We start from the raw sequence: 24,559 nt of genomic DNA on the forward strand, positions 1-24,559 counted from the left end.
GAAGAAGAAGGATGAGTACAACCCCAAGAACACCATCCTAACCGCGAAGCATGGAGGTGGAAACATCATTCTTTGGGGATGCTTTTCTGCAAAGGGGACAGGACGACTGCACCGTATTGAGGGGAGGATGGATGGGGCCATGTATCACAAGATCTTGTCCAACAACCTCCTTCCCTCAGTAAGAGCATTGAAGATGGGTCGTGGCTGGGTCTTCCAGCATGACAACGACCCGAAACACACAGCCAGGGCAACTAAGGAGTGGCTCCGTAAGAAGCATCTCAAGGTCCTAGAGTGGCCTAGCCAGACCTGAACCCAATAGAAAATCTTTGGAGAGAGCTGAAAGTGCGTATTGCCCAGCGACAGCCCCGAAACCGGAAGGATCTGGAGAAGGTCTGTATGGAGGAGTAGGACAAAATCCCTGCTGTAGTGTGTGCAAACCTGGTCTAGAACTACAGGAAACGTATGATCTCTGTAATTGCAAAGAAAGGTTTCTGTACCAAATATTAAGTTCTGCTTTTCTGATGTATCAAATACTTCTGTCATGCAATAAAATGCAAATTATTTACTTATTAATTACTTAAAATCATACAATGTGATTTTCTGGATTATTGTTTTAGATTCCATCTCTCACAGTTGAAGTGTACCTATGATAAAAATGACAGACCTCAACATGCTTTGTAAGTAGGAAAACCTGCAAAATCGGAGGGGTATCAAATACTTGTTCTCCCCACTGGATATATACATTGCCTTGCGAAAGTATTCGGCCCCCTTGAACTTTGCGACCTTTTGCCACATTTCAGGCTTCAAACATAAAGATGTAAAACTGTATTTTTTTGTGAAGAATCAACAACAAGTGGGACACAATCATGAAGTGGAACGACATTTATTGGATATTTCAAACTTTTTTAACAAATCAAAAACTGAAAAATTGGGCGTGCAAAATTATTCAGCCCCCTTAAGTTAATACTTTGTAGAGCCACCTTTTGCTGCGATTACAGCTGTAAGTCGCTTGGGGTATGTCTCTATCAGTTTTGCACATCGAGAGACTGACATTTTTTCCCATTCCTCCTTGCAAAACAGCTCGATTCTCAGTGAGGTTGGATGGAGAGCATTTGTGAACAGCAGTTTTCAGTTCTTTCCACAGATTCTCGATTGGATTCAGGTCTGGACTTTGACTTGGCCATTCTAACACCTGGATATGTTTATTTTTGAACCATTCCATTGTAGATTTTGCTTTATGTTTTGGATCATTGTCTTGTTGGAAGACAAATCTCCGTCCCAGTCTCAGGTCTTTTGCAGACTCCATCAGGTTTTCTTCCAGAATGGTCCTGTATTTGGCTCCATCCATCTTCCCATCAATTTTAACCATCTTCCCTGTCCCTGCTGAAGAAAAGCAGGCCCAAACCATGATGCTGCCACCACCATGTTTGACAGTGGGGACGATGTGTTCAGGGTGATGAGCTGTGTTGCTTTTACGCCAAACATAACGTTTTGCATTGTTGCCAAAAAGTTCAATTTTGGTTTCATCTGACCAGAGCACCTTCTTCCACATGTTTGGTGTGTCTCCCAGGTGGCTTGTGGCAAACTTTAAACGACACTTTTTATGGATATCTTTAAGAAATGGCTTTTTTCTTGCCACTCTTCCATAAAGGCCAGATTTGTGCAATATACGACTGATTGTTGTCCTATGGACAGAGTGTCCCACCTCAGCTGTAGATCTCTGCAGTTCATCCAGAGTGATCATGGGCCTCTTGGCTGCATCTCTGATCAGTCTTCTCCTTGTATGAGCTGAAAGTTTAGAGGGACGGCCAGGTCTTGGTAGATTTGCAGTGGTCTGATACGCCTTCCATTTCAATATTATCACTTGCACAGTGCTCCTTGGGATGTTTAAAGCTTGGGAAATATTTTTGTATCCAAATCCGGCTTTAAACTTCTTCACAACAGTATCTCGGACCTGCCTGGTGTGTTCCTTGTTCTTCATGATGCTCTCTGCGCTTTTAACGGACCTCTGAGACTATCACAGTGCAGGTGCATTTATACGGAGACTTGATTACACACAGGTGGATTGTATTTATCATCATTAGTCATTTAGGTCAACATTGGATCATTCAGAGATCCTCACTGAACTTCTGGAGAGAGTTTGCTGCACTGAAAGTAAAGGGGCTGAATAATTTTTGCACGCCCAATTTTTCAGTTTTTGATTTGTTAAAAAGTTTGAAATATCCAATAAATGTCGTTCCACTTCATGATTGTGTCCCACTTGTTGTTGATTCTTCACAAAAAAATACAGTTTTATATCTTTATGTTTGAAGCCTGAAATGTGGCAAAAGGTCGCAAAGTTCAAGGGGGCCGAATACTTTCGCAAGGCACTGTATTTTAGCTTTAGAGATAATTTCCAGCAATTATTCTACACATTTTGCCATGGGGCTGAGAGAAAATGTGCAGTTTTAAAGCTAATTTCCTGAAATTCTACACATTTTTCCATGGCTTATGTCGTGTTCTTATGCCGTCTGAGTGACTCAAATATTATAACAAAATCCCTGGTTGCCCCACGCTATGGCATTTTAGGGTCTCCCTGACTGTGTGGTTTTTTATTTAGGTGATTGTTAGTTTTTAAAGATATTTTTATGTCTGGTTTTAGTCATTTTAAGTTTAAACTGAAAACGTTTCACCATCCCTACAATTGTTTTTATGATCTGGAGAGGCGGCAACGACACAGGCCAAACACTGACAGTATAGAACTAGAATTAGAAAGCATCATTTTTGGGATGAAGACAGGAGTGCTTGCTTTGGCTGTCCAAAGTATTTTATGAAAGTGGAAAAAGTTTATACGTTTAAATAAACTAAAGGAGTCGGGGCACTAAAGACATAATCCAACATCGAGTAAGTGGTATTATATTTATACTGAGACTAGTCCGTGTGTCTGTTTGTTGACATGCTGCTGCTTAGTACTGATGAGATGATCCAGTCTTTGATAAAGCCATGTGGAATTTAACATGGTGTCATCACGACATTCATCCCGCACCACATTCACCTCATTAACAACTCTACAGCAATATCAACAGTCAACACAACACCACAACAAAATAACTGAGAATGTATTTCAGGATAATTTGTGAACTACTTATTGCATTTAATTATTTATTTATAAATCTTTTTTGAATTTTCAAGTATAACTTATTTCAATGGAATGCTGTCTTGCATACAGTCGGTTTCTTACACTAAGAAATGTGTCACTGAAATTAAGTGTTAAGTTTATCTCTAGCATTCTTCTTTGTTTGTGCACCCAAACTTCCTGATGAGCAAGGTTGAGGGTCAATCCAATTTAAATTCAGTCAATTCCAAAAACAAATTGCATTCCAATTGCAATTATCCTCAATGCTTCTCTGAGAAATGTGGAATTGGAATTTCAGTTTACTTCCTGAATTGACTGAATTGAAAAATGGAATTGATTGACTTCAACCCTGCTGAGCAGTTCATGCTGTAGGCGTGACAACATCTATGCATTCGTTTTTGTTCAACGGAGAAGAATATATTAACGAGAGTAAGCTTTCTTGGTTTTTGTTGATGCTTATATTCAAATGCAGTGGGGTTTAAGAAAAATCAATCTTACAAGAGAGGTTTGAATGTATAAAGATGCTACCAAATTGGTTTCAACCAAATGTAAACTGTCATTGATTTTTAGACGATGCAAAATAGTTAGCCTATTATTCAAATGTTTCTAGGATTATTTTCATGGATGTCAACAGCCATGTTGCCTAGTCTGAATTGACTGTAAATAAATCAAGGATTGTAAATCTGCTCACTGAAGTGTTCATGTTTTTACCAAGGTTTTACCTAGACTCTTTTATGTTGGCTGCTGGGGGAATTGCTGCTAATTGATGTGCTTCTACACCTGCATTGTTTGCTGTTTGGGGTTTTAGGCTGGGTTTCTGTACAGCACTTTGAGATATCAGCTGATGTAAGAAGGGCTATATAAATAACTTTGATTTGATGTCTGTCCAGCCAGGGTCATATTAATTCATGCACATCATAGCAACAAATTCTTTGAGGGGGAAAACGAGCATTTCTTTTTGGAGGAATTCATTTAGGGGGCCCTCCCCAGTTTTGCTTGCTTTCTGAACACGACCCTGGTCTGTGCTGTCTGTCTGATTGCTCAGGAGTATCCCAGGGGAGCGAAGCATTATTACATTCTTCATTTCTGTTTAGTTGGGAGTAGAGAGAGCGGGAAAATAATTGACTCAGCTCTGAACATTTCAATTGTTTCATTTGATTTCCATCAAATATTCAGTTGCAGAACAATGCTTTAGTAGGACCCTTTCACAGTACCTTTATTAAAAGATTACCTGGGAGAGCTGCTTTTCTAAATGTATATATATCTTACTTCACTATATGACATTACCAGGAAATAGCTTCAATCGTGCGGATTTGTGCCAGTACAACCAGATAGTTGACTGCAGTGCTCGGCACTGTTATTGCTCTCCAAACTGAACTTTTGATCTCAGCCGGTGCCGTCTGCCTTGATCTTAGCCTGCCTCTCTCACTGTCCCACCTGGAGGGTGTCTATCTGCCAGGGCTGAGGCTGAGATTAACATCATACTTCCCTCTACTGTGGTTTCTAGCCTAGCAGTGATAGCACATTTTTGCTATCAGCCTCCAATACAGCTCTCGTCTCAAGCACTGGAAGCCTATATCTTGAGAGGAGGCAGGTTGCCAATATCTTTTTAGTTGTATTGTTTGGGACAGTCTCATGAAGTTCAGACAGGAGCAAGTCTATGTGTCAGCCTAAAAGCTGCAAGCTGAGAAGGCTCCTAACCACATGTTTATCTGGTGCACAGAGAGACCTGCAACCACAGAACACTAGAGCTCTTCAATAACAACACACCTCTGTATGTGTGTGGGTGTAGACCCAAGGTTAGGTAAATTTGATGGGGGTAGGGGCCACAAAAAATGTAAACTCATCAGGGGCCGTAGTGGCTCGTGGGTCTGTGTACCTACATCCATACCCACACATGCAGTTAGAGCCGGCTCTAGCCTTTTGGGGGCCCTAAGCAATACCATTATTTTTTATTGTGGCCCTCCTTTTGACAAAGAAGAGACCATTTCAGTTTTCGATTTAATTTCCTGCAATTCTACACATTTTGCCATGGGGCATAGAGAAAATATTGTAGTTTTAAAGCATGTTTGCTGCAATTCTACACATTTTGCCATGGGGCATAAAGAAAATATTGTAGTTTTAAAGCATGTTTGCTGCAATTCTACACATTTTGCCATGCATGGGGTGGAGAGAAGATTTAGCAATTGTATAACTCATTTCATGAAATTCTACTAATTTTGTCATAGGGTGGAGACAAATATTTGCAGTTTTTAAATATGAAATCTGATTATCAATTTGGGCTGTCGGTAATTCAACCATGATTACTACAGGTTTAGATAGCTGGTCACTAGAATAACTTACTAATCCAAATTTGACTGACATGGCCGCCAGTTGCCCATGCCTGATGTAGACCATAGACCATAGACCATAGAGGCTGCTTTCAAGAGAACACCTCCTTGTCACATTCTCTTGAGCTATAAAGCTATAAAACAGTACAATTGTCCTCCCATCTAGGGGTTGTGCCAGGCGGCAATGCAATTCAAATTGCAAATCTCACTCCAAGCTTTCTTCAACAGTTGGCATTTTACAGGCTCATAAGTCTGCCTTCGGTGGCAACAGCTTGAGTTCATTGTTAAAACAAGAAAACAAAAGTTTCAAAACGCAAGCGTGACTTTTCTATCCATGTGTTTCACGAATTCATGTTTACTGTTGTGCTATTTTGTTACTCCTGTTTGCGTCGCACCTGGATGACGTGTTCAAAGCACCAATACTGGGTTGTTAGGGAGCAGGTGCAGCACACCTCAGCTCCATGCAATGCAATGCTGTCGGATTTCACCACACGCTCCACTAATGCTGCTCCAATGGGCAGGGGATGATGCAGAGTGATAAATAATGTGAGCGACACACACGAGTATTGCTTTCTTTGTAAAGCGCTGAAGTGTGCGTGTTAGTGTGTGTAGGTTTTTTGTGCGTATGTTCGTGCCAGTGTGCATACCTACGTGTGTGTGTGAATGTGTGTGTGCATGGTAGGAGGGATAGAGGGACACATAGAGTAGGGAGAGAGCCATTAAAAGGTATGAGATGACAGATGTTTGTTTTTCTACTGTATTGTTTGTATTCAGTAACACTGGTGTGATTGACGCTCCAGTGTGACAGTATGCCTATTTACCCAATTAAACCAGCAAACTCTCTCTCTTTCTCTCTCTGTAGTCTGAGCTAAGTGATTAAACCCACAGGTAAATGTCGGGCCTGGAAATAGTTTTCTAACCTCTTATGTTTGTTTACAGGAAGTGCTAGGAACAATCTCATTGCACCACAATACATCTGTTTGGCAGAATCTCTTAAGAGATGACAGAGACATTTTGAAATGAAAAACATTGGCATAAAGATACTCAGGCGTCACCATAACGCAATGTTGATGCAGTAGCTTGAATAAATGACTCATACATGAAATTGAAAAGTGAAATTGGAAATGGTTGGGTTCACGGAATGCCACTCATACAGCAAACTGTATGTGGGTTTATTATTTGTCTGTTTAATGGCATTCACGGGGGGAAACTAGTATGACAACAGCCAGCTGGCCCCCTCTCACCTCCAAGGAGTTCCTCCCCGCCTTCCTGCTCTTCCTCCTCTCCAAAGACGGGCGGAAATAGCCAACACATCCTGTGCTGATTAGTAGGAAACATATCAAGGGTCTAGCGGTTCTCGTTTTTCTTTGTTTTATAACCCCCAAGACTAATCTGCTGAGTAAGCCTGACTGGCTGCTACAGCGTGCTTGTTTTCTTAACAAGCTTTGTCTGCACCCGCGGCTCCCAAATGCGAGGAGAAAAACAAACGCCTTTGGTAATGTGTGTTTTAAGGTCGACCAATTAATACAAAGCAATATCCCATCTGCTGTGCCTAGCTTCAATTAAGAGGTTTATTATGTATTAATCCCACCAGGGCTACGTATACCCAGAACACGCTCTATTCTATTCTACACTCTGTTATACAGTATCTGACATTTTTGTCAAAAATGAGTGGTTTTTATCTGCAATCCAATCACAAACCTAAGCAATTATGGACGGACCAATCAGAACACGTTTTTGCCATCTCCCTCTAAGTATCATCTAGACTAGTCTAGCCAGCAAAAGTGTCACGCAAGCAAAAAAACACTGTCAGAAATCTTCAAGTAAGGGACGTTGTCACATCGTTGATCTGTGATGACAGTAATTTGTCTGATGACCATAATACATTTATTTATGTATTTGATGATGTGTTCGGACTCTATCCTGGTAAATAAAAAAATCTAAAAATGATTTATGTATTCAGATATTTAATTCAAATTTGCGCAGATATAACCTTACAGTCCCAATGTCATGACTCTAGTATTACAGCATGGGACGTGTTGAGGCCCACACATCTTCCACATTACTGTCCCCCAAGGGGAATAATATGATGTGTTTATTCTTACTATAAGTTGTTATGTTTGTTTAATCTATGTAGTGTTTGTCTCACAGCTTTTTGACTAGCCCAACACGCACGCGCACACACAAACAGGTACACACACACACACACACACACAGAATCAAAAACACAAGCACACACACGTGAGAGAGAACATGCACGCACACATGTACACAAATTAATGTGTGCACTCACACACACCGCAATGTTCAGATTATCAGAGGAAGCACAAAGCACAGTGTGTCCTACTCATCAGTCTGATAGAGGTCAGTTGAAAGCCTCCTCTCCCTCCCCAAGCAAGTAAACAATTGAGCAACTTCCAAAGTTGCTGAATATTATCAGTTTTCAACCCACAATAACAAAGTGGAGATTCAGCACATTTGCAGACTAAGACGTTATCTTTGTTTGGCATGATGCCTGCTGACTTGTCATTTGGGGAGAGCGGTATCTTTGTAAATAACATTTCACCTGTCTTTAGTACAAAGAATCTACTTAATGTAAGTCCCAAATGGCACCCTATTCCCTAGATATTGCACTACTGTTGAGCAGGGCCCATAGGGAATATGGAACTATTTGGGACTTATCCCATCTGTTTCCCAACTTGGCTTTGTTGAATTGGCCTTACTAAAATGCCATGCAAGCTTTTTAGTTATTAGATAGAACTATTGTTTTGTAACTGAATGTTTTTTTCTATTACATTTACATTTACATTTAAGTCATTTAGCAGACGCTCTTATCCAGAGCGACTTACAAATTGGTGCATTCACTTTATGACATCGAGTGGAACAGTCACTTTACAATAGTGCATCTAAATCTTAAAGGGGGGGGGGGGGGTGAGAAGGATTACTTATCCTATCCTAGGTATTCCTTAAAGAGGTGGGGTTTCAGGTGTCTCCGGAAGGTGGTGATTGACTCCGCTGTCCTGGCGTCGTGAGGGAGTTTGTTCCACCATTGGGGGGGCCAGAGCAGCGAACAGTTTTGACTGGGCTGAGCGGGAACTGTACTTCCTCAGTGGTAGGGAGGCGAGCAGGCCAGAGGTGGATGAACGCAGTGCCCTTGTTTGGGTGTAGGGCCTGATCAGAGCCTGGAGGTACTGAGGTGCCGTTCCCCTCACAGCTCCGTAGGCAAGCACCATGGTCTTGTAGCGGATGCGAGCTTCAAGTGGAAGCCAGTGGAGAGAGCGGAGGAGCGGGGTGACGTGAGAGAACTTGGGAAGGTTGAACACCAGATGGGCTGCGGCGTTCTGGATGAGTTGTAGGGGTTTAATGGCACAGGCAGGGAGCCCAGCCAACAGTGAGTTGCAGTAATCCAGACGGGAGATGACAAGTGCCTGGATTAGGACCTGCGCCGCTTCCTGTGTGAGGCAGGGTCGTACTCTGCGGATGTTGTAGAGCATGAACCTACAGGAACGGGCCACCGCCTTGATGTTAGTTGAGAACGACAGGGTGTTGTCCAGGATCACGCCAAGGTTCTTAGCGCTCTGGGAGGAGGACACAATGGAGTTGTCAACCGTGATGGCAAGATCATGGAACGGGCAGTCCTTCCCCAGGAGGAAGAGCAGCTCCGTCTTGCCGAGGTTCAGCTTGAGGTAGTGATCCGTCATCCACACTGATATGTCTGCCAGACATGCAGAGATGTGATTCGCCACCTGGTCATCAGAAGGGGGAAAGGAGAAGATTAATTGTGTGTCGTCTGCATAGCAATGATAGGAGAGACCATGTGAGGTTATGACAGAGCCAAGTGACTTGGTGTATAGCGAGAATAGGAGAGGGCCTAGAACAGAGCCCTGGGGGACACCAGTGGTGAGAGCGCGTGGTGAGGAGACAGATTCTCGCCACGCCACCTGGTAGGAGTGACCTGTCAGGTAGGACGCAATCCAAGCGTGGGCCGCGCCGGAGATGCCCAACTCGGAGAGGGTGGAGAGGAGGATCTGATGGTTCACAGTATCGAAGGCAGCCGATAGGTCTAGAAGGATGAGAGCAGAGGAGAGAGAGTTAGCTTTAGCAGTGCGGAGTGCCTCCGTGATACAGAGAAGAGCAGTCTCAGTTGAATGACTAGTCTTGAAACCTGACTGATTTGGATCAAGAAGGTCATTCAGAGAGAGATAGCGGGAGAGCTGGCCAAGGACGGCACGTTCAAGAGTTTTGGAGAGAAAAGAAAGAAGGGATACTGGTCTGTAGTTGTTGACATCGGAGGGATCGAGTGTAGGTTTTTTCAGAAGGGTGCAACTCTCGCTCTCTTGAAGACGGAAGGGACGTAGCCAGCGGTCAGGGATGAGTTGATGAGCGAGGTGAGGTAAGGGAGAAGGTCTCCGGAAATGGTCTGGAGAAGAGAAGAGGGGATAGGGTCAAGCGGGCAGGTTGTTGGGCGGCCAGCCGTCACAAGACGCAAGATTTCATCTGGAGAGAGAGGGGAGAAAGAGGTCGGAGCACAGGGTAGGGCAGTGTGAGCAGAACCAGCGGTGTCGTTTGACTTAGCAAACGAGGATCGGATGTCGTCGACCTTCTTTTCAAAATGGTTGACGAAGTCATCTGCAGAGAGGGAGGAGGGGGGAGGAGGATTCAGGAGGGAGGAGAAGGTGGCAAAGAGCTTCCTAGGGTTAGAGGCAGATGCTTGGAATTTAGAGTGGTATAAAGTGGCTTTAGCAGCAGAGACAGAGGAGGAAAATGTAGAGAGGAGGGAGTGAAAGGATGCCAGGTCCGCAGGGAGGCGGCGAGTTTTCCTCCATTTCCGCTCGGCTGTCCGGAGCCCTGTTCTGTGAGCTCGCAATGAGTCATCGAGCCACGGAGCGGGAGGGGAGGACCGAGCCGGCCTGGAGGATAGGGGACATAGAGAGTCAAAGGATGCAGAAAGGGAGGAGAGGAGGGTTGAGGAGGCAGAATCAGGAGATAGGTTGGAGAAGGTTTGAGCAGAGGGAAGAGATGATAGGATGGAAGAGGAGAGAGTAGCGGGGGAGAGAGAGCGAAGGTTGGGACGGCGCGATACCATCCGAGTAGGGGCAGTGTTGGATGAGAGCGAGAGGGAAAAGGATACAAGGTAGTGGTCGGAGACTTGGAGGGGAGTTGCAATGAGGTTAGTGGAAGAACAGCATCTAGTAAAGATGAGGTCGAGCGTATTGCCTGCCTTGTGAGTAGGGGGGGAAGGTGAGAGGGTGAGGTCAAAAGAGGAGAGGAGTGGAAAGAAGGAGGCAGAGAGGAAGGAGTCAAAGGTAGACGTGGGGAGGTTAAAGTCTCCCAGAACTGTGAGAGGTGAGCCGTCCTCAGGAAAGGAGCTTATCAAGGCATCAAGCTCATTGATGAACTCTCCGAGGGAACCTGGAGGGCGATAAATGATAAGGATGTTAAGCTTGAAAGGGCTGGTAACTGTGACAGCATGGCATTCAAAGGAGGCGATAGACAGATGGGTAAGGGGAGAAAGAGAGAATGACCACTTGGGAGAGATGAGGATCGCGGTGCCACCACCCCGTTGACCAGAAGCTCTCGGGGTGTGCGAGAACACGTGGGCGGACGAAGAGAGAGCAGTAGGAGTAGCAGTGTTGTCTGTGGTGATCCATGTTTCCGTCAGTGCCAAGAAGTCGAGGGACTGGAGGGAGGCATAGGCTGAGATGAACTCTGCCTTGTTGGCCGCAGATCGGCAGTTCCAGAGGCTACCGGAGACCTGGAACTCCACGTGGGTCGTGCGCGCTGGGATCACCAGATTAGGGTGGCCGCGGCCACGCGGTGTGGAGCGTTTGTATGGTCTGTGCAGAGAGGAGAGAACAGGGATAGACAGACACATAGTTGACAGGATACAGAAGAGGCTACGCTAATGCAAAGGAGATTGGAATGACAAGTGGACTACACGTCTCGAATGTTCAGAAAGTTAAGCTTACGTAGCAAGAATCTTATTGACTAAAATGACTATATACTGTATATATAGTCCTTTCGGAAAGTACTCAGACCACTTCACTTTTTCCACATTTTGTTCTGTTCCACCTTATTCTAAAATTAATTAAATCGTTTTTTCCCCTCATCAATTCTTTATTTATTTCACCTTTATTTAAAACCTCTTGAAGCTAGGGGGCACTAATTTTATGTTTGGAAAAATAACGTTTCCAAAGTAAACAGCCTATTTCTCAGGACCAGATCCTAGAATATGCATATAATTGACAGCGTAGGATAGAAAACACTCTAAAGTTTCCAAAACTGTAAAAACATTGTCTGTGAGTATAACAGAACTGATTTTGCAGGCGAAACCCCTGTGTTTCTATGCATCCCTATTGCCCATTGAAAGGGATATCAACCAGATTCCCTTTTCTATGGCTTCCCTAAGGTCAACAGCCTTTAGACATAGTTTCAGGCTTTTATTTTGAAAAATGAGCGTGAACGACCACATTGCGTAAGTGGACAGGTGGGTGGCTATGAAACAGGTGTGGGAAGACTAAATGATTGATTAGGGGAATAGGAACAGCTGGGAAAACTCAGGGTGATTTGTGCGCAAAAGAGAGAGGCGGCCATTGTTACTCCCGGTCCTAGTGAAAAGCCAACTGTCCCGGTTGATATATTATCGAATAGATATTTGAAAAACACCTTGAGGATTGATTATAAAAAACATTTGACATTTTTCTGCGTACATTATGGATATAATTTGGAATTTGTGTCTGGGTTGTCGTGACCGCTCTTTCCGGTGGATTCCTGGGCATAACGCACCAAACTACCGGAGGTATTTGGATATAAAAAATATCTTTATGGAACAAAAGGAAAATTTGTTGTCTAACTGGGAGTCTCGTGAGTGAAAACATCCGAAGATCATCAAAGGTAAACGATTAATTTGATTGCTTTTCTGATTTTCGTGTCCAAGTTACCTGATGCTAGGTGTGCTTATTGTTTTGTTATGCTATCGATAAACTTACACAAACTCTTGTATTGTTATCGCTGTAAAGCATAATTTCAAAATCTGAGACGACAGGGTGATTAACAAAAGGCTAAGCTGTGTTTCGCTATATTTCACTTGTGATTTCATGAATATGAATATTTTCTAGTAATATTATTTGACTGGTGCGCTATGCTATTCAGCGTTGCTGATGACAAATATACCGGATCCGGGATGGGTGGTTCTAAGGCAGGTAAGCTAGTTGAGAACAAGTTCTCATTTACAACTGCGACCTGGCCAAGATAAAGCAAAGCAGTTTGACACATACAACAACACAGAGTTACAGATGGAATAAACTGTCACGCCCTGACCTTAGAGAGCTTTTTATGTCTCTATTTTGGTTTGGTCTGGGTGTGATTTGGGGTGGGCATTCTATGTACTTTTTTCTATGTTTTGTATTTCTTTGTTTTGGCCAGGTATGGTTCTCAATCGGGGACAGCTGACTATCGTTGTCTCTGATTGGGAACCATACTTAGGTAGCTTTTTACAACCTGTGTTTTGTGGGTGTTTTGTGGGTAGTTGTTTTCTGTTTAGTATACTGCACCTGACAGGACTGTTTCGGGTGAATGAGGACCCAAAAGCGACTTGGCGAAAACAGAGTCTTTAATCCAGTAAAGTAAAAAAAATACAATCAAATAAAACAATTTCCACTCGTAATGACGAGAACCGACTGAGACTTGATCTTGAACTGCAGGTTGCCTCGGGAAGGCACTTGAACTTAGCAGACTCAGACACCTCGTTTATTCACTTTGTTATTTTGTTCTAGTGTTCAGTTTAATAAAATCATGAACACTTACCACGCTGCGCTTTGGTCCGATTCTTCCTCATCAGACGACACACCATAAACAAACATACAGTAGAAGAAAAGCTACACACAATACCCCAAAATGGCAAAGCAAAATTTAGAAAATTCTGTGAACATTTGAAAAAACAATATCACATTTACATACTGTAAGTATTCAGTCCCTTACTCAGTACTTTGTTGAAGCACCTTTGGCAGCGATTACAGCTGTCACGCCCTGACCTTAGTTATCTTTGTTTTCTTTATTATTTTGGTTACGTCAGGGTGTGACAAGGGGTGGTTTGTTGTGTTTTTGTCCTGTCTAGGGCTTTTGTATGTCTATGTATTAGTTGCCTGTGTCTCCACTTATTCTATATAGCTTCACGTTCGTTTTGTTGTTTTTGTAAGTTTGTTGAAGTGTTCGTTTCATTACAATAGAAGATGTATTCACATCACGCTGCGCCTTGGTCTCATCGCTATAAACAAATGTGACAACAGCCTTGATTCTTCTTGGGTATGTTGGAAGATGAACCTTCCCCCAGTCTGAGGTCCTGAGTGCTCTGGAGCAGGTTTTCAACAAGGATCTCTCTGTACTTTGCTCCATTCATCTTTCCCTCAATCCTTACTAGCCTCCCAGTCCCTGTCGCTGAAAAACATCCCCACAGCATAATGCTGCCACCACCATGCTTCCCCGTAGGGATGATGCCAGGTTTTATCCAGACGTGACGTTTGGCATTCAGGCCAATGAGTTCAATCTTGGTTTCATCAGACCAGAGAATCTTGTTTCTCATAGTCTGAGAGTCTTCAAGTGTCTCTTGGCAAACTCCAAGTGAGCTGTCGTGCCTTTTACTGAGGAGTGGCTTCTGTCTGGCCACTCTACCATAAGCCCTGATTGGCGGTGTGCTGCAGAGATGGTTGACCTTCTGGAAGGTTCTCCCATCTCCAAATAGGAATTCAGTAGCTCTGTCAGAGTAACCATTGGGTTCTTGGTCACCTCCCTGACCAAGGCCCTTCACCTCCGATTTCTCTGTTTAGCCGGGCGGCCAGCTCCAGGAAGAGTCTTGGTGGTTCCAAACCTCTTCCAGTTAAAAATGATGGAGGCCACAGTGTTCTTGGGGACCTTCAATGTTGCAGAAATGTTTTGGTACCCTTCCCAAGATCTGTGCCTCGACACAATGTCTCCGAGCTCTACGGACAATTCCTTCGACCTCAGGGCTAGTTTTTTGCTCTAACATGAAATAAAATTGTATTAGTCACATGCGCCGAATAAAACAGGTGTAGACCTTGCAGTGAAATGCTTGCTTACGAGCCCCTAACCAACAATGCAGTTTCAAATAAATATGAATTAGAATAAGAAATAAAAGTAACAAATAATTAAAGAGCAGCAATAATATACAGGGAGGTCCCGGTATATAGTCAATGTATGGGGGCACCGGTTAGTTGAGGTAATATGTACATGTAGATAGAGATATTAAAGTGACTATGCATAGATAACAACAACAGAGAGTAGCAGCTATGTAAAAGAGAAGGGGGGCAACGCAAATAGTCTGGGTGGCGGTTTGAGTAGATGTTTAGGAGTCTTATGGCTTGGGTGTAGAAGCTGTTTAGAAGCTTCTTGGACCTAGACTTGCCGTGCGGTAGCAGAGAAAACAGTCCATGACTAGGGTGGCTGAAGTCTTTGACAATTTTTCGGGCCTTCCCCTGACACCGCCTGGTATAGAGGTCCTGGATGGCAGGAAGCTTGGCCCCAGCAATGTACTGGGCCGTATGCACTATCCTCTGTAGTGCCTTGCGGTTGATGTGAGCCATGACCAGCCTTTCAAAGCACTTCATGGCTACAGACGTGAGTGCTACGGGTCGTTAGTCATTTAGGCAGGTTACCTTAATGTTCTTGGGCACAGGGACTATGGTGGTCTGCTTGAAACATGTTGGTATTAGACTCGGACAGGGAGAGGTTGAAAATGTCAGTGAAGACACTTGCAAGTTGGTCAGCGCATGCACACAGTACACATCCTGGTGATCCATCTGCTCCTGCGGCCTTGTGAATGTTGACCTGTTTAAAGGTCTTACATTGACTGCGGGGAGCGTGATGTGAGTCTTCAGGAACAGGTGGTTGTCTCATGCATGTTTCAGTGTTATTTACCTCAAAGCGAGCATAGAAGTAGTTTAGCTTGTCTGGTAGCCTCACGTCACTGCGCAGCTCTCGGCTGTGCTTCCCTTTGTAGTCTGTAATGGTTTGCAAGCCCTGCCACATCCGACGAGCATCAGAGACAGGGTAGTACGATTCAATCTTAGTCCTGTATTGACGCTTTACCTGTTTGATGGTTCATTGGAGGGCATAGCGGGATTTCTTATAAGCTTCCGGGTTAGAGTCCCGCTCCTTGAAGGCGGCAGCTCTAGCCTTTAGCTCAGTGTGGATGTTGCCTGTAATCCATGGCTTCTGGTTGGGGTATGTACGTGCGGTCACTGTGGGGACGGCGTCATCGGTAGACTTATTGATGAAGCCAATGACTGCTGTGGTGTACACCTCAATGCAATCATAGGAATCCCGGAACAGATTCCAGTCTATGCCAGCAAAACAGTCCTGTAGCTTAACATCTGCTGCATCTGACCACGTTTTTATTCATCGAGTCACTGGTGCTTCCTGCTTTAATTTTAGCTTGTAAGCAGGAATCAGGAGGTTAGATTTATGGTCAGATTTGTCAAATGGAGAGCTTTGTATGCGTCTCTGTGTGCGGAGTAAAGGTGGTCCAGAGTTTTTCCCCCTCTGGTTGCACATTTAACATGCTGATAGAAATGTGGTAATATGGATTTAGGTTTCCCTGCATTAAAGTCTCTGGGCACTACGAGCTCCACCTATGGGTGAGCGTTTTCCGGTTTGCTTATGGTGGAATACAGCTACTTCAATCAGTCTTGGTGCCAGCATCAGTCTGTGGTGGTATATACAGTGGGGAGAACAAGTATTTGATACACTGAACCCAATAGAAAATCTTTGGAGGGAGCTGAAAGTCCGTATTGCCCAGCGACAGCCTCGAAACCTGAACGATCTGGAGGAGGTCTGTATGGAGGAGAAATCCCTGCTGCAGTGTGTGCAAACCTGGTCAAGAACTACAGGAAACGTATGATCTCTGTAATTGCAAACAAAGGTTTCTGTACCAAATATTAAGTTCTGCTTTTCTGATGTATCAAATACTTATGTTATGCAATAAAATACAAATTAATTACTTAAAAATCATACAATGTGATTTTCTGGATTTTTTGTTTTAGATTCCGTCTCTCACAGTTTAAGTGTACCTATGATAAAAATGACAGACCTCTACATGCTTTGTAAGTAGGAAAACCTGCAAAATCAGAGGGGTATCAAATACTTGTTCTCCCCACTGTAGACAGCTATGAAAAATACAGATGAAAACTCTCTAGGTAGATCGTGTGATCTACAGCTTATCATGAGATACTCTCCCTCAGATGAGCAAAACCTCGAGACTTCCTTAGATATCGTGCACCAGCTGTTATTTATAAAAATACATAGTCTGGCGCCCCTTGTCTTACTAGACATATCTGTTCTATCTTACCAATACAGGATATAGCCAGCCAGCTGTATGTTGATCATTTCGTCATTCAGCCACGACTCCATGAAGCATAAGATATTCCAGTTTTGAATGTCCCGTTGGTAGTTTAATCTTCCGCGTAGGTCATCGAGTTTATTTTCCAAAGATTGCACATTTGCTAGCAGAATGGAAGGAAGTGGGGGTTTATTCGATCGCCTATGAATTCCTCAGAAGGCAGCCCGTCCTTTGGCCCCTTATTCTCTGCCTTCTCTTCACGCAAATGACAGGGATCTGGGCCTGTTCCCGGGAAAGCGGTATATCATTTACGTCGGGCTCGTCAGACTCGCTAAAGGGAAAAAATGATTCTGCCAGTTTGTGGTGCGTAATCACAGTTCTGATGTCCAGAAGTTATTTTCGGTCATAAGAAACGGCAGCAGCAACATTATGTACAAAATAAGTTACAAACAATGCAAAAAAAAAAAAAAAATGTTCGAAATAGGTAAAACATCAGCCTTGTTCCCCAGCGCCATGCACTTTCAACTGTGGGTCTTTATATAGACAGGTATGTGCCTTTCCATATCATGTCCAATCAATTGAAGTTACCACGGGTGGATTCTAATAAAGTTGTAGAAACTGGATGATCAATGGAAACAGGATGTACCTGAGCTCAATTTTGAGTCTCATACTTAATTTTTATACATTTTCTTCATATTATATTATACATGTCTTGAATCAGGTTTAACACTCCTATTTGTATTAGTGCGTTACAAGATGCCCAGATCAGAGAGAAGATGTCCCATTAAAAAAACATTCTACCAGCTGTTAGTTGTTGTCCCAAATGGCACCCAGTCCCATATATAATGCACTACTTTTAACCAGAGCCCTATGGGCCCTCGTCAAATGTATTGCCCTATGTAGATAATAGGTGCCATTTGGGACGCAGGCAGAGATAGGGGTGCAGCTCAGGGCGTTCGGCTTACTCCATACAGGAAACAGTAAAAGGAGTCGTGTGGCATCCACATTGCTCGTAAAAGCCCTCATGAATGTGTCTGCTAAAAAACATGACCGGGCCCTTTTGCACTCCATTAGCCTATAAGCCAGGCTTTTACGAGCGCAGGATGTCATGCTTTCTGGCTTTCTTAATTTGATTAGCAGCCATTATGACCACTTCAGATGCTGACTGGGCCCAAATGGAACACATGAAGAAGAATGATGAAGCATGCATAAGCCTACAGTACTGATAAGATTGTGCCTGATGGCTGACGTTTTACATGCTCCTAACCAACTGTGCTATTTGTTAGTTTTTTTGTGTTGTTTGTAAATTATTCTTAAACCTATTTTGTACATAATGTTGCTGCTACCATCGCTTATGACCAAAAATAACTTCATTTGTGTGAAGAAAAGACAGAGGACAAGAAGAGGGCACAACAAAACCTTTTCCCCCTCAGGAGACTGAAAAGATTTGGATTGGGTCCCCAGATCCTCAAAAAGTTCTACAGCTACACCATCGAGAGCATCCTGACAGGTTGCATCACCGCCTGGCATGCCAACTGCTCGGCATCTGACCGTAGGCGACACAGAGGATAGTGCGTACGGCCCAGTACATCACTGGGGCCAAGCTTCCTGCCATCCAGGACCAAATAATAGGCGTGTCAGAGGAAAGCCCATAAAATTGTCAGAGATTCCAGTCACTCAAGTCATAGGCTGTTTTTTAAACTGTATTTTATTTTTATTTCACCTTTATTTAATCAGGTAGGCCAGTTGAGAACAAGTTCTCATTTACAACTGCGACTTGGCCAAGGTATAGCAAAGCAGTGCGACAAAAACAACAGCTTTGAGCATCGCTGAGGTGCACCCCTGACTAGCTCGGAAACCAGATTGCATCGTGGAGAAGGTACGGTGGGACTCGAAATGTTCGGTGATCTGTTTGTTAACTTGGCTTTCGAAGAATTTAGAAAGTCAGGGCAGGATGGATATATGTCTGTAACAGTTTGGGTCTAGAGTGTCTCCCCCTGCAAGGGGAACTGCTACTTCAAGGTCTCAGAGCAAGTGACGTCACCGATTGAAACGCCATATAGCGCGTACCACCACTAACTAAGCTAGCCATTTCACATCCGTTACATATATATGAAGAAAAATATATACACATGAGACAAGACAAATAGACGTCCTACTGCTACGCCATCTTGGATATGCCAACGCTCTCTATGCGACCGCACGGCAAGTGGTACCGGCGCTCCAAGTCTAGGACCAAAAGCTCCTTAACCCCCAATCCATAAAACTGCTGAACATTTATTTTTTACTTTAATTTATTTGGTACATAAACTCTTCTTGTAACGGCGTTCTTCATTTGTAGAAAGAGAGTCGGACCGAAATGCAGCGTGGTGGTTACTCATGTCTTTAATAAACGAGGAGCGCTACATGAAATAACTTAATACAAAAGCTTAACAACAAACGGAACGTGAAAACCTAAATACAGCGTATCTGGTGAAACTACACAGAGACAGGAACACTCACCCACGAAATACAAAGTGAAACCCAGGCTACCTAAATACGGTTCCCCATCAGAGACAACAAGAATCACCTGACTCTGATTGAGAACCGCCTCAGGCAGCCAAGCCTATACTAGACACACCCCTAATCAACCACAATCCAAATGCCTACAAAAACCCCAATACGACAATACAATAACCCCATGTTACACCCTGGCCTGAACAAATAATTAAAGAAAACACAAAATACCAAGACCAAGGCGTGACACTTCTTGAACTGCACTGTTGGTTAAGGGCTTGTAAGTAAGCATTTCACGGTGAGGTCTACACTTGTTGTCTTTGTGTGTGTACTCAAATCATATGTCAAAACACACGTACACTGTTTTCTTAACACCTGTCATCAACATTTTTCAAGTATATTATACAATGGATATCAAAACAGTTCTACAGGTTTAACTCAATTACTATGAATGGTAGTCATATATTTAACTGTAACTGCTATCATTTCAGACTAGTCTTCCATGCTTTCGCAGTTCATTTTGAAGCCAGGGGATTATTTATCTTGAGAGACAGAGAGATGTTTCTGTCTGGCTAGAAAACGTCCCACGTAAAGCTGACTCAATGTACATGAAGGAGCAGAGGCTCTATTTTAGTAAGTCATTCGCAGCACAGGGTTTCATCCACTCTCATTCAATACTTTCACTCCCTGCCTAACAACGTTTTGATGGCCTTTCATAAATCTTAAGCTACGAACCACAGCTCTCGTCTTAGTATATTAATATCGACAAATGGTCACTTATTGAATCAATGCTTTTATTTCATTCCAATATAGGATCATCTATAGGCTGTCTGTAACGGGACACTCCAAATAAAGTGGAACTAACCAGTGTTTTGTTTTGTGTCCAATAGGAGGACACAGATCACAACTACTACACATCAAAGACCTACGGCCCCACGGACCCCATGAGCAAGGACTTGTGGGTAAACGTTGACCAGATGGACAAGGAGAAGGTGAAGATCCATGGCATTTTGTCCAACACTCACAGGCAAGCTGCGGTAAGACAACCTTCCTCTCAGATTCTGATTATGTGGAAAAATGGAGATACCTGGAATGACTTGGGATGATTTGATATGAAATAGACTCATAATGACTTTCAACTGGACAGACTCTGCAGCAGTAGGGTGAAGTTTCTGTAGACAATGATCTTGGGTCAGTGATCTTGAGCCAACTAATGGTTAAGGTTAGGATTGGGGAAGGGGAAGCTGATCCTAGATCTGCAACTAGGGAAAAATTAACTCCCTCTGCTTTGGGCTTTGTATCAGGTCCTTGTACAGTCAGGAGACCAAGAACCGGGTGGCATGAAGGAGAGAGGAGGGAAGGAGGGAGGATGGGGGTAAACAATGAAACAATGTCCCGTCCACAATGAGTAAAGACACAAAATGGAGTGGTGCATTGTGTATTCTCCCCTTCAGTCACTGGATGATGGATTAAGCCATACAAACTGGGGCAAGGCTTCCCTTTTAATTGGAGAGTGTTTTGGAGAGTGCAGCTTTTCTTATTCTTCCATAGTGAATGAACCGAGCAAGTGGTATTGGGAAGTTTTCTCAGCGTATGTCCCAAATGGCACCCTATTCCCTACATAGTGCACTACTTTTGACCTCTGGGCCCTGGTCAAAAGTAATGCACTACATAGGGAAAAGGGCGTCATTTGCGACGTACGCTTAGACTGTGTCCAGAGAATCAATAAGTTGGATGCTGGACATGAATACCCAGAGTGAATGGTCATTGAAGCAGGAGAGAAGAGGAGAGGGAGAGAAACAGACCACACTGAGCGCGACATCACATCAGACACAAGTCATTTGACCTGGGGATAGTAGTGCCAGCCAGCCCAGCCGGCCGTACCAAACCTCATTCAGCCAAACTGACAGAGACCTTCGCTGAGCAGGGGATACGCAGAGGATGCATCCCTTTGCACACTATTTCCTATGTAGCGCTCTTTGACCAGAGTAGCGCACTATATAGGATAGGATGCCGTTTGGGACACCACCCCCAGAGATTACCATAAGGAGACTTGTGGGCCAGCAATGTGACTTCCGTGTTCGACAACGTGTCTTAGAAGGAGGAGAATGAAGTCTCACTGTTAGCAGTGTTGATTTCTGGCACCGCGTTGTGCCAGCCCCAGTGTGTTGGAATACCCACAGAACATAATCAGCCAATGGAATCGTAAAACAAGCGAATTCATCCAAATAAAGTGTAGGAGCTAAGCTGTTGAACGCCTGTGTTTAGTCATGGTAATTGACTGTGGTTGGCCGCAGCATTAGTCCCCCTGGCCTAATCCTGGATTATGTTGCCATGTTTACCATGGAGTTATCCACCCTCTTCCCTATATACAGTCCTATGGGCCCTGGACAAAAGTAGTGAATCAATAGAAATATATGAATATAATATAAATATACTGTCGTCAGCTCATTAAGTTTTTTAAAACTTGTTATCGAACTCATTTTTCAGTAATTGGTCGGGAACATTTTGGTACTAATCTTGTTTTGCACATAAATGAGTGTGCACATTGTGTTTCACTCTGTGAGCTCATCGAAAAATGCATGTTCTTTTATGTTCAAGCTCTAGGAAGGGTGTGTAAAAAAATTTTTTTAAATGTATGAACTCAGAAATGTTTTGTTTTCATAACCACAGCATTGTATTTTATCCTGGGAGATGTATACTTGCTTAGAAACAAATCATAACGTGGCTTGTGGTAAAATGAATAGTCAGCTACCCCAAGAACTGAGAAAGGTTGAGCAGAAGAATGTTCTTTCTCTGTCTGAGACTGAAGTTTTATCCCAATGTCTTTTTCAGTCTTATCTTATGTCTTTTTGGAGCTCTCTTTCTGACCCGGGTCTTGTGTTTTTTTTCCCCCTTCGTGCAGAGAGTCAATCTATCCTTCGATTTCCCCTTTTATGGACATTTTCTGCGTGATCTCACCGTGGCAACTGGTGGTAAGTGAACAACCTCTTCCTGAGTTAATGTTGTCGTGATTGAGGGAGATCGAATGAATGCTATAGCAAAAGTGAAATGGTGTATGTCGGTGCATGTTTATTTATTTATTTTAAATGTTATTTCACCTTTATTTAACCAGGTAGGCTAGTTGAGAACAAGTTCTCATTTGCAACTGCGACCTGGCCACGATAAAGCATAGCAATTCGATACATACAACAACACAGAGCTACGCATGGAATAAACAAAACATAGTCAATAATAGCCAGTGGGTTTGGCGATGAGTATGAAGGAGTGATATAATAACCCATTGATATACATGTGCTTGACTTTTATTTGGTAGCAGTCTGAATTATCATTGCAATTCTACATGGCATATTATAAACTGGGTGGCTCGAGCCCTGAATGATGATTGCTTGAAAGCCGTGGTATATCAGACCTTGGTAACCAGTTTATAATAGCAATAAGGCACCTCGGGGTTTGTGGTATATAACCAATATACCACGGCTAAGGTCTGTGTCCACTCCACATTGCGTTTTGCTTAAGAACAGCCCTTAGCTGTGTTATATTGGCCATATACCGCACCCCCCCCCTGGCCTCATTGCTTAATTATACAGCCATTGCTTTATTGCTCCAGGGTTTAGAAGAGTTTGTAATAAGGTTAGAGAAATCATTGCTGGTGTACAGAAGCATTTAGTGTGTGTGTGTGTGCGTGGGTGCATGCATGTGTGTACATGTTCTCTTTCGCGTGTGTGTGCTTGTGTTTTTGATTGTACCTGTGTGTGTGTGTGTGTGTGTGTGTGTGTGTGTGTGTGTGTGTGTGTGTGTGTGTGTGTGTGTGTGTGTGTGTGTGTGTGTGTGTGTGTGTGTGTGTGTGTGTGTGTGTGTGTGTGTGTGTGTGTGTGTGTGTGTGTGTGTGTGTGTGTGTGTGTGTGTGTGTGTGTGTGTGTGTGTGTGTGTGTGTGTGTGTGTGTGTGTGATTGATATCTGAATGCTGAGAAGTGTAAAGGGTCAAACAGAAGGTTATTTATCTCGTCTCGTCACAGTCTGTCGACTGCCAGGCCAGCCAAACAAATTGAGCTTTGAAAACTCTCATCTGGCACAGACCGCAGTACAAAACCACTAACAGCCCTCAGCACAAGTCTTCCAGGCAGCCAGTTAGAATGGTACAAAACCACTTACAACACTCAGCACCAGTGGCCAGTCTGCTAGACCTGGAGAAAACCACCACCGCTCCCAGTACCCAACACTCAGCAATACCACCCAGTCCTGGAATATGTCCCAAGTGGCTCCCTATTCCCTACATTATGCACTACTTTAGACCAGGGCTCTGGTCAAACGTAGTGCACTGTATAGGAAATAGGGTGCCATTTGGGATGCTGATTGTGTTGGAGAGAGAACCAGACCAGAATATGGATTTGAAAAAGGACCTGCACTGCCAAGTGCTGGAATAATAATCCATTGATATCCATGTGAAAAAGGAGTGATATAATAATCCATTAATATACATGTGAAATAGGAGTGATATAATAATCCATTAATATACATGTGAAATAGGAGTGATATAATAATCCATTAATATACATGTGAAATAGGAGTGATATAATAATCCATTAATATACATGTGAAATAGGAGTGATATAATAACCCATTGATATACAGTACATGTGAAATAGGAGTGATATAATAATCCATTAATATACATGTGAAATAGGAGTGATATAATAATCCATTAATATACATGTGAAATAGGAGTGATATAATAACCCATTGATATACAGTACATGTGAAATAGGAGTGATATAATAATCCATTAATATACATGTGAAATAGGAGTGATATAATAACCCATTGATATACAGTACATGTGAAATAGGAGTGATATAATAATCCATTAATATACATGAGAAATAGGAGTGATATAATAACCCATTAATATACATGTGAAATAGGAGTGATATAATAACCCATTGATATACAGTACATGTGAAATAGGAGTGATATAATAATCCATTAATATACATGTGAAATAGGAGTGATATAATAACCCATTAATATACATGTGAAATAGGAGTGATATAATAACCCATTAATATACATGTGAAATAGGAGTGATATAATAACCCATTGATATACAGTACATGTGAAATAGGAGTGATATAATAACCCATTAATATACATGTGAAATAGGAGTGATATAATAACCCATTAATATACATGTGAAATAGGAGTGATATAATAACCCATTAATATACATGTGAAATAGGAGTGATATAATAACCCATTGATATA

The 24,559-nt window shown here is 43.0% G+C and overlaps 1 protein-coding gene across 1 annotated transcript in view; it reads left to right on the top strand.

Annotated features, from left to right (window-relative positions):
* The window catches only part of LOC124039800 (plexin domain-containing protein 2-like), a 184,894-nt gene that overhangs the window by 87,305 nt on the left and 73,030 nt on the right, over window positions 1–24,559 (top strand). The window contains exons 3-4 of the mRNA XM_046356188.1: window positions 20,185–20,331; window positions 22,200–22,269. Coding sequence (XP_046212144.1) covers window positions 20,185–20,331; window positions 22,200–22,269 — 217 coding nt within the window. The remainder of the gene's footprint in view (window positions 1–20,184; window positions 20,332–22,199; window positions 22,270–24,559) is intronic.

This window comes from Oncorhynchus gorbuscha, linkage group LG07, assembly GCF_021184085.1.
Source record: "Oncorhynchus gorbuscha isolate QuinsamMale2020 ecotype Even-year linkage group LG07, OgorEven_v1.0, whole genome shotgun sequence".
Classification (NCBI taxonomy): Eukaryota; Metazoa; Chordata; class Actinopteri; order Salmoniformes; family Salmonidae; genus Oncorhynchus; species Oncorhynchus gorbuscha.